The sequence below is a fragment of the Fukomys damarensis genome, unplaced genomic scaffold, assembly GCF_012274545.1.
Source record: "Fukomys damarensis isolate Sample0158 unplaced genomic scaffold, DMR_v1.0_HiC HiC_scaffold_39, whole genome shotgun sequence".
In the NCBI taxonomy this organism is placed as follows: Eukaryota; Metazoa; Chordata; class Mammalia; order Rodentia; family Bathyergidae; genus Fukomys; species Fukomys damarensis.
The window spans coordinates 84,327,225-84,338,548 of record NW_022900951.1 but is presented as its reverse complement, the minus strand read 5'-3'; the positions used below and the strand labels follow the sequence as shown (position 1 = coordinate 84,338,548).

The following is an 11,324-nucleotide window of genomic DNA, read 5'->3' as shown; positions in this document are numbered from 1 at the left end:
TGATTCTTTTAATTCTTTTGGAAAGATACCCAGCAGAGGGATGGCTGGGTCAAATGGAACCTCTAGTCTCAGCTCTTTGAGGTATCTCCATATTGATTTCCATAGTGGTTGCACCAGTCTGCACTCCCACCAACAATGGAGAAGGGTTCCTTTCTCCCCACAACCCGGCCAACATTTGCTGGAAGATAAGTTAGGCAGAACTCTGGAAGACACTGGCATAGGAAAAGACTTTATGAACAAATCCTCAGTAACAAGGGAACTAGCAGAAAGAATCAACAACTGGGATCTCATCTTATTAAAAAGCTTCTGCACTGCAAAAGAAACCATCAACAGAACTAAGAGACAACCTACAATGTGGGAAAAAAGTTTTACCAGCTGCTCCTCAGACAAAGAAATATTATCTAGAATACATAAAGAACTCAAAACAATCAGTCTCCCAAATATTAAGACCCAATTCAAAAATGGACATCTGAAATGAACAGACATTTCTCAGACAAAGAAGTAAAAGCAGCAAGTAAATATATGAAAAAATGTTCCACATGACTGGTCATTCGAGAGATGCCAATGAAAACAACACTGAGATTCCACCTCACCCCACAAAGAATGGCTGCTATCAAGAAATCAATGAACAACCGATGTTGCTCGGCTGTGGGGAGAAAGGAACCCTTCTCTATTGTTGGTGGGAGTGCAGACTGGTGCAACCACTGTGGAAATCAATATGGAGATACCTCAAAGAGCTGGGACTTGAGGCTCCATTTGACCCAACCATCCCTCTGCTGGGTATCTTTCCAAAAGAATTAAAAGAATCATATCACAGTGACATATGCGCACCTATGTTTATAGCGGCACCATTTGTAATAGCTAAAACTTGAAAAGAGCCCATGTGCCCATCAGTTGTAAACTGGATAAAGAAGATGCGGTTTTTCTATAAAATGGAATACTACTCAGCCATAAAGAATGAGAAATTAGAGTCATTCATAGGAAAATGGATACATATTGAGGATATACTCTTAAGTGAAATAAATAAGTCACACGTGTGTAAATACCAAATAGTTTCTCTTGTGTGAAGAACTATAATACTGCACAAGATCCTAATGGGTAATTAACAATGTGAAATAGGAAGAAAAGGGCTAAAGGTGTAGGGAAAGTGGGAAGGGTAGGGGAAAGTTAATAAGCCAAAAGAAAAAATATGAGAAAGTGTAAAAATGGAAATAAAATGTTTGTAAATGGGTAGGGGAGGAGGAGTTGAAGGGAGGGCAGGGAAGAGGGGAAAAAATGAGAACCAAGACCTGTCATGTAAAGGTACAACATCCCAATAATGAATGTAACTGTATTGTATACCTAGAATGTACCAATAAACTCAATAAAAAGAAAAAATAAAAATATTTCGTTTTAATAAATGTTCATTCATTTTTTAACATCTACAATGGGACAAGGAATTTGCTTATTTGTAGGGTGACAATCAAACTTATATACCCCAGCAAAAATATTACCCAATTGGCCATATCTAACTGGATGCATTTGAATTGATTTGGCTTCCAACGTCTTTATGTATAATTACTTCTTTTTTGAGTTACACAATAATATAAGCAAATGATTACTAACTTTTTAAATATATTAGTGCTTTCAAAACATAATATATATATGTATCTCCAGGAAATGAAAACAACGTTAACATATCTTTCCAGGAGGTGACTAACACATACTACATAAAATGATACACATGATTTTTTGCAGAAGAAATTTTTTATCAAAATTACTTTTTCTTCCAAATATCTATCATCAATTTTGATCCTTATAGAAAGTGTTCAAGTGGGAAGGGGAACAAGGGAGGAGGGAGAGGGAAGGGAAGAAAGGGAAAAGGAAAAAAAGTGCATAGAAGGAAAAGAATGGAAACAAAGCTTTAGTAAATGAGGGGAAGAATGGTTGAAGGGAGGGAAAGGGAATGGGAAAGAAAAGAAGAATCACGATATATCATGTACACACGTGTAAATACCAAGTAGTTTCTCTGGTGTGAAAAACTAAAAGTGTAAATAAGGACCAAAATGTATAACTGACTTTGTGAAATAGGAAGAAAAGGTCTAAAGGAGTAGGGGAATTGGGAGGGGTAGGGGAAAGGAACAAAGGGAAAAGAGAAAATGTGAGAAAAGGAAAAAATGGAAACAAAGTCTTTGTAAGTAGGGAAGTGTGGAGGGGGTGAAGGGAGGGCAGAGGTATGGGGAAAAATGAGAACCAAAATACATCATGTAAAGGAACAAGATCCTAATGATGAGTGTGTAACTGTACTGTATACCTAAAATGCACCAATAAACTTAATGGAAACAAAGATATATCATGTACAGGTACAAATTTCCTATGATGAATCTGATCATTATGTATACCAAAAGGGCACCAATAAAATTAATTTTAAACATTACTTTTTTTTTTTTTTTTTTTTGTTGGTTTGAACTTGGGTCCTTGCGCTTGCAAGGCAGGCCACCGAACTGCTGAGCTAAATCTCCGGCCCTAAAAATTACTTTTTTTGACTTCGAATTTAAATTAAGACCTCCTAAGAAGTCACTGAAAATATTGTTTGAAATAAAATCTGCTGTGTTTAGTTGCACAGAGAATTTATGTTAGGTATGTATATGAAAATTATTTCTGGGTATTTGAGGTTTGAGAAAGTAATTCATTCTTTCAACAAACATTTACCATGTACCCACTCTGTGCCAGGAACCATGCTTGACATTATCTCTGAAATAAGTGCAGGTAGGACATCAATTGCACAATGATGGAAACATTATCTGTTGTCCCACAGTCACATCTAGATCAACAGATGGAGCTGAATCATCGAAGTGCTCTGGATCAGTGTGAATGGATTATATGAATTACCTCAATATTCCTTTCTCTGATTTCCATATGTATGGAAGTATATTACAAATGGACTCACTACCATATTTTGCTTTGGTGCGGCTATATCATATGGCATATGCTGTATACCAACAATACTAGCTCTGTAATAATTTAAGGAAAACTCTCCAAAGTATTTACTGGTCATTTGAATTGCACCTTGCTCTAATAGCCACAGATAAGATCCCAACAGCAAGCTAAATAATTTTTCAACAATAGAATATTTATGGATGCATCTTAATACTATAATGTAAAGTGAAAGAAACCAGACACACAAGCTTAAATATCACATGGTTTCTCTTATATGGGAAACCCAGGGCAAAAATAAAAAGCAAAATAGAAGATAGATAGTAGAAAGTAGAGAGACAGAGCTTTCTCAAAGGGAAAGGTGATCAGGAGATGGAGGGAAAGGAAAGAAGGGATAAAGGATGAACAAAAAAGGAATTGGGATGTATCATGTACATGTACGAACTCCACACAAGGTCTGTAAACATATACTGCAAACATGTACCCCACAAAAAAGAAATAAAAGGAAATCAAGAGATGAATGGAGGAGGGAGAGCAGGAAGAGAAAGGAAATGAAAAAAGGAAGTAAGATGTGTTATGTACAATGCCAACTCCACACAAGTAATGAAAACACTATGTACTACACATGTATACTAATGAACTAAAATTAAAATGAAAAAAATATATACAGAGTACTAGCCTCATTCTTAATGTAATATATTTTTTTTTCAAAGAAAAAAAATGACATAAAGTTCATCAAACTTTTAATGGGTAAGATTGCCGGTGATTTATATTTTCTTATTTATACATTTCCATGCATTACAACTTTTCCATAATGATCATCCATTTGCCTATGATCAGTGAAAACAATTATGTGTGTGTGTGTGTGTGTGTGTGTGTGTGTATTCTTGCAACTATTTCAAATGCTATGTCTAGTATAGGCCAGGGTCAGGCCTCACATAGGGAAGTAGATGTTGACAATAGTGTAGACAGCCTGGGGTTTAACCCAATTGGAAGTACTCTTAAGAAGAGACAAAAACTTTCACTGTCTAAAATTACATTTAAAAAAATTTTTTTAGATACAAATGACATCCAAAAAATAAATAAAATAAAATTACATTTTAATGAATATTCTTAAGGGAGAGGAAAAGAATACCATATGTTTCCAGCTTTATGACCTGGTTAAATCAGTATTTCCCTCCCTGATCTTTTACTCGATACATCTTTAAACATTCAATAATGAGTATTTAAAGAATTGTTACCAACCACAAGATAGTTATGAAAAGTAACACTTTTTTTCTAATTATTAGAATAGTATAACAGGTAGGATAAAGCTCAGTAGTATAGTGTCTGCTTGGCATGTGTGAGGCCCTGGGTTCAAACCTCAGCACCATCACCACCAAAAAAGAAAGTATAATATTCTTTTTAGAAAAAGTAGAAAGTATGGAAGCTGGGGAGTAAAACCCAAATCATCTATAATTCCATCATTCAGAGTTGACCACCATGAGTGCTTCAGTATATGACCTTCTAGTAATTCATTATAGGTATGTGTATGTCCTGATTTTTCACTTAATATTTTATCCTGAGCATTTTCTTGTGTCACTAAATATGTTTAATAAACTTCATTTTAACCACTGCCTAACATTACTGATGGCTTTACAATATCGTCTTTAGTCAATAAGAAATATTTATTGTATCTACCTTGGACCTACATATCATAAGAAGAGGTTCAAAATATATTTGATATTTAAAAGAACTGGCCAAGGCATTTCCTGAGTTAGTAATCTCTACCGCATTGAACCGTTTTGGGGATTTTTGACACTAGAAATTATTTTGTTCTGTTCAAATTCCAAAAATCACTCATATTATGTACGATATAATAAATCACTCACATATTTTCCAAAATAAAGCCTTAGGATTGGAAAACTGCAGCTCCCTAAGAAATATTAGACAATAAAGCATTGAGTAAATCTCTCTTCTTCCTACATGTAAGCCAGAACAGGCTCAAACCCAGGCTCTGCCTGCTGTAGCCAAGGAAATCAATCACAGTTAAAGGAAATTCCAAAGTAAAGTAGAGAAAAATAAGTATCTTTAGTACAACTTCCATTTCTTAACAAATTAATTTGTTCACCTTTCTAAGGAGAGAAAGGTACTGTAACTTTCTCTGAGGGAAATTCAATTCAGAAGCTTCATATCAATTTTATCATAGGCTGCCCCCCTGTATTTGCTTAGCAAGAGTTCTGAAAATTATTCAGCATGCTAATCACAATTCCTTTGAAGTACAGGAGAGGAAAATTCTATGTAAAAATTTGCAACTTCAATCTAAAAGAAAACACCAATATTCAATTATCTTTGGTGATTTGGAGATTTTCTCCTTACCTGTAAGGCAGTTGAGGATCAGAAAAACCTTCCAATATGTGAATACCATCTTGTTCAGCTTTGACAATAGTAGGTGCCAGTCGTTTGCCTGAACTAGGCTGAATCTCAAACTGGCTTCCTCAATCAGCTAGAGGTTTGCCAAGCTTATCTTCTGCGCATTACCAAGCAAACATGCCTCTTTGAGCTTACTTATTGGGTACAGAACTTTCTCAGAGAAGACTTCTGTTTCTTTGAAACATTTTTCATGGGGTGTTTCCTTGATATATTTGCTACTGTGTTAATAATAAACTCAGATATTTAAATTCTTCAAGCTCTTTGTACACAGATTCTCTAAGTCTCATTGTTTAAAATCAATCTTTAAAAATTGTACCTGGGGGGAAAGATATTGTTGGAAGAGAACCCATGCAATAAAAGCTGACAAGGATAATTAAATTCATATATTTCCATGAAAGTCTTATAGCATTGATTCACTAACCTCCTTTTACAAATTATGTTCGTAAATTGGTGCTATAAGTTATCCTGGGGAGACAGGGTTCATAGAAAGGACACGGGTTATGAAGTGAAAAATCATTCATTTCTATGTGAATAAACTAGGGACATTTCACTTTTTGAAGTACTGGCAATGGTCACTACCCTCTACCACAAATGGCAATAGAATGAATTACAAGCTTATGTCTCCCAAGTTCAACATTTTGTAGCACTTATTCACTAAGTAATTTTTCAAAATAAGATTAGTAAATGAATGCTTCAAGACTTTCATTAGATGAATATGAATTTTTGGGGAATTAATTTACTGAGTAGATGTTATAGGGCTTCTTTGGAAATGGGGGTTCACGAGGAAGGCATGGGAGACTGCACAAATGAAAAGCCTTCATGTGAACATGAACTTCTAATAAAGCTCCTTTCATGCTTATGTTACCCTGGGAAATCTAAAGATCTCCTCTGGCTCTTCTCTGTGATCTCTAGATTGTGTTGGTTCCTCTTCTATAGTGGCTCTCAGGTTTGTCACTTCTCCAGTCTGTTGCCTCCATTTGGTCCAGATGTTCAGCTCCTCACCTCTTGCCTACCACAGTAGCTTCGTAAATGGTCCTCCAGTCTTCCTCCACAATCTTATGTACCAGCAATAGGCCAATGTTCTAATCTTAGTCAAGTATTTTTAATAATAACTTATAAAGACTCTTAGCAAGTCCAAAGTCCTTCACCTGAATTCCCGGCTTTCCATGATTTGATCCTCAGCATATCTGAACTTGAGCCACATTAATCCAGCCACCTGAAAAATACTGTCAAGATTTATTGCCTCAAAGGGTTTAGTCACATGAAATATGCCTACGTTTCAAGTGATATGTTTTATGAGCTTTAATTTACAGAAAATATTTGACCCCATCTTAACTTAAGCAAGTCAATTTCCTGCTACATTTCACTAAGTCATTTTGCTTCCTTAGATTTTCCATCCATGCTCATGTAGGATAGAAACCTTTGGCTCCAGGTGACTTCTGTCACTCTAGGTTTTTCTCCTCCCTCCTCTTGTTATCCAAGCATATTCTTAGGGCAGATCAGTCATTCTAACCTCTGTAAAGATCTCTATTTACCTAATTATTTCCTCTCTCTGAGCTCCACATACCATAGATTCACATTTTATAAAATCAGAGTAATTCAGCCACTTAGAGTCAGCCAATACTCTACAGTCCTTTTTCTTTCTATCTGTGTTCCTCCAAGAAACACTCCCATCCTCTGTGCAAGGAAATATAAGTTCCATGTTTGGAGGGGGAAAATCAGTTTTCATGAACATTCCCCAACCCTCTTATACTTCTGAAAACAGAATGCTTGTGTTCTCCAAATAAATCTCTGCCAGGAGGACTAGTCAATGCATTAAATAGAAATGGTATAGGGGAAGAAGTTTTGCAGAACAGGATATAGATATAAATAAAGACGGCCCTAAGGAAGTTGGTACCAGCTCTTTTCACTCTTGGTTTTGCCTTGACCTCTGTGTCAATCAAGTATACAAAAGACTCAAAGTTTTCACAATGGGTTCCTCAAAATAGTCATTTCCAGTGGTATGGAGGCAGGATAGGCAAAGAAATTTGTAAGACTGTTGTTTGTAATCCGGGGGATTCTGCGTTTCTTTCCATGCCCTGTAAATTACTATAGCAAAGTGACCACATAAGTGATCATTAAAACTAGAACATTTGCTAGAGTGAAAGGGGCACTATTACCAAGTAACTGTGACCGACAGCATAAACTGGGACAGTCCCAGACAAACCTGGATCCGTGACCACCTATCCATAGGGAAATGCTAAGCAAAAAGTAGGTGCTAAATAAAGAATAATTTGTTGATGAATTCAGTGTATCTAAGCTGATCGGCCCTAAATTGGGTCTGATATAAGGGTATTGCTGAAACCCATCTGCACTAAAATATCTCATACAAACATAAAAAACACTCTTGAACATGTAGGTAAAATATCTATGCACCGCTATGTAAAATCTAACAGGGACAGAATGAATTCTATTAAATTTAAAGAGATCATCCAAATTCTTTGCTTGCAACTGAATTTTGATGTTGACTAATTGCTAAAAAATATTAGTATTCTTATTTTTACCCTGCTTTAAACTATTTTTCCATTTTGTCTTCATGGCTGTCCAATAAAACAAATAAAGCAGGCATTAGCTACGTTTTCTGTATGGAAAAACTGAGGATCAGAAACATTGTTTCTTTCTCAAGGCCACATAGCACCCATTCGAAGCTGTTCCCATCACACTGCACAATGGCCCAGTGTGATTACAATGTAATAAAAATACTTCTGCCTACAGGATTCTTCTGTGGGAACTTACATGATATGTGATTTATCCCTGGTTTTTACTAAAAAAATTACAAAAACAGTACAATTGCATTGCAAAGGGATTTCATAAAAACAAGTAAGTACTGTACACAAAAGAAACAATAGTTTGTCCCCATTTATTCATCCAAATATATAATTCTGTACTGAGGCTCACAATGGAAGTTAAGCATTTTTCTCAGAAGTTAAGCATTTTTCCCACAACTTTTTCTATGCACTTACACACGCATACACACATGTTGTTTTTTGTTTGTTTTGTTCTTTATTTTTTGTTTTCTGGTTCTGGGGGAGGGAATGCAGTGCCTCACACATGCTAGGCAAATGCTTTACTACTGAGCTACACAATTAGCCTAACGTTTTTTGGTTTTTTGTTCTTAACATGGAAGTGATCCTAGTATACAGATTGTTCTATAATTTTCTTTTTTTTTCTCTAGTTTTTTCTTTTTTACTCTGAGAAAAATTGGGAACTAGTGGAGGATCTGAACAAAGGTGAGACATTATCTAACTTACATATTAAAAGGATCCTCCTGGTTTTGTGGTGAGAGTACATTGAGAGTGGATAAACATAGAAGCAAGGAGGCCACTTAGGAGGCCATTGAAGTAATCCAGGTGCTTGGTGCTGGTGGCTCAGAATCCAGTGAGGGCAGAGAAGGTAGAAGAAATTTTCTATTATCTATTCTACTAATACAAGTATTCTATTATCTCTGACATTATGCCCAACTACTTCTATTCTTTCTATTTTAAAGCTTCATGGTAGCTCACGACATAAAGATACTACAACTAATATAATCATTCTATTTGTGAATTCTTAGATTATTTCAAATTTTTCGCTATTATAAACAATGATGTAATGATCATCCGTTTCCCTAGGTTAGCACCCTTTTGTTTACGTCTCTGCTCTTTTGTGTGATTATTTCTGTAGATTGAGTCCCTAGAAATGGAATTATTGAAGGGCTTGAATATTTAAAATTTGGGTATACTGTAAAATTGCCCACCAGAAATTTTTTATAAATTTATATTTCCATTAACAGTGTTCCAGAATGCCTATTTCTCTAGAGCCTTTACAACAATGAGAATTATGTGGATTTTTTTTCAGTACTAGGAATTGAACCCAAGGCCTTCACACTGAACTACATCCCCAGCCCTTTTTTGTTTTTTGTTTTGAGGTAGAATCTTCCTAAGTCACTAAGTTGCCTAGGTTGAGCTTGAATTTTCTACAGAAATATCAGTCAATATTATTATTAAATAACAGCTAAAATATATTCTTCTTGTGTTTTTGTATTTGTCTTTTGCCATCTCAGTTGTTGTAACTCTGTCCTTCCAGTTGGACGGTTGCTTGAGTCCTCTCTTCTCACACATCAAATTTAATTCATCATCAAGTTCTTTGGACTCCATGTTTAAAAGCTATTCATACTCTTAACAACTGTAGCCTGAGGCACCAGCACCAATTGTCTGGATCACTGCAATAGCCTGCTAACTGGTCTCCTGGCTTCCATCCATTCTTGTCCCTTCTCAATCTACTCTCTTGAAAGCAGCCAGAAGAATTCTTTTAATATGTAAATCAGACCATGTCTGGCCCTTTCTCAGACCTTCCACTAGTTCCCAAATTCTTTCAGAGTGAAACTAATTTGTTTTTTAAAAATTCATCATCCATATGTTAAATGCCTTAGTAACACATTAAGGCCGTTGATGGAGGGCAATGAAAACCTCCTAAGTTTACAAAAGTCAATTCTAGTACTTTTTATATTTCTCTTAGAACTGTGCTGTCCAGTACGGCAACCACAAGTCACACATGGCTTTTGAGCACTTGAAATGTTGCTTGAGTTGAAACGTGCTGTGCATGTAACATATACATCAGATTTCAAAGGTGTAGCACGACAAAAAAAAAACAATACCACCATTTCTTATGCCAATCATCTAGTGAAATGATAGTATTTGAGACACATTGGATTAAATAACTTTAATTATTAAAACATTTTTAAAGTTAAAAAAATAAAGTAGCATACAAGACCTTGAAATATATCTGGCTCACCAACTCCATCACCTCTCTGTCCTAATCTGCCATACTTATCCCTGTCACTGGGGCTCAACCATACTGTTCTATTTGTAGACTCTCCAACTAGTCATGAAGACTCCCACTTTCTAGGGAATGTGTACTCACGATTGACTGTGCCTGTGAAACTTTATCCCCAGATATCAGCAGGACCAACTCCCTCATCATCTTGAAGTATTTGCTCAATTGTCAGTTTTTAGCAAGGCATTTGTTGTGCATCCAATTTTGAGCATCACCTGCCTCCCACACTAGCCCTTCCAATTACACTACCTTTTCCTTTTTTTCATAGCACTCATTTAATTTTAGCATACGGGAGCTCCCTTTATCTACCATTTTCCTTTCCATGGTTTCAGTTACTCAGGTCAACCACGACCCAAAAATATCAAATGGAAAATTTCACAAATAATTCATAAGACTTAAATAACTTTTCTTATAGTATATTGTTACAACTGTCCAACTGTATTATTATTTTGCTAATATCTTCTTTGCCTAATTCATGGATTAAACTTTATCATAGATCTGTTAAGTATAGATAAAAACATTACATGTAGGGTTTCATACTATCCATGGTTTCAGTAAGCCACTAGAGAGGTCTTGGAACATATCTCCCATGGAGAAGAAACAGTTTACTTGTTCAATTTCTCACCCAACTAGAATGTAAATTTCGAGAGGGAAAGAATTTCACCCTGTTCTGTTCACTATTTATCTCAAGGGCCTAGCACAGTGTCTGATACACAATAAGCTCTCAAGAGTATTTATCTTATAGTTGAATTTATGAAACTGTATTTAATCTATTTGGAATTTATTTTTGTGCATTTTATAACATAGAGTGAAATGTTTTCTAAAGGTCTCTACATGTCCTAAAGAGTGTCATATCCCTACCCTTTGAGAAAGCTTTGCTCTTTGGTAACAGGTCATTTGAGGTTGATTCTTATTTAGAAGGCAGATCAAGTTCAGTAATGTTTTATAGTCAAAAAAGAGCTGGAATCATAAAGTACTTTTTACCTTTACCAGCTGCTTAGGAAGCAGTCTGGGGCTCCAAAAAAGGTCTCTACATGTCCTAAAGAGTGTCATATCCCTACCCTTTGAGAAAGCTTTGCTCTTTGGTAACAGGTCATTTGAGGTTGATTCTTATTTAGAAGGCAGATCAAGTTCAGTAATGT

At 35.6% G+C, this 11,324-nt stretch overlaps 1 protein-coding gene across 2 annotated transcripts in view; it reads right to left on the bottom strand.

Moving 5' to 3' along the window:
- Positions 1–5,466, bottom strand: part of Vsig1 (V-set and immunoglobulin domain containing 1) — a 37,055-nt gene extending 31,589 nt beyond the window's left edge. The window contains exon 1 of one of the 2 annotated variants that reach the window (XM_010603048.1): positions 5,275–5,466. In XM_010603048.1, coding sequence (XP_010601350.1) covers positions 5,275–5,323 — 49 coding nt within the window. In that variant the 5' untranslated portion in view covers positions 5,324–5,466. The remainder of the gene's footprint in view (positions 1–5,274) is intronic. The other variant, XM_010603047.2, reaches the window with a different exon arrangement.
- Between the last annotated feature and the right edge of the window lie 5,858 nt (positions 5,467–11,324).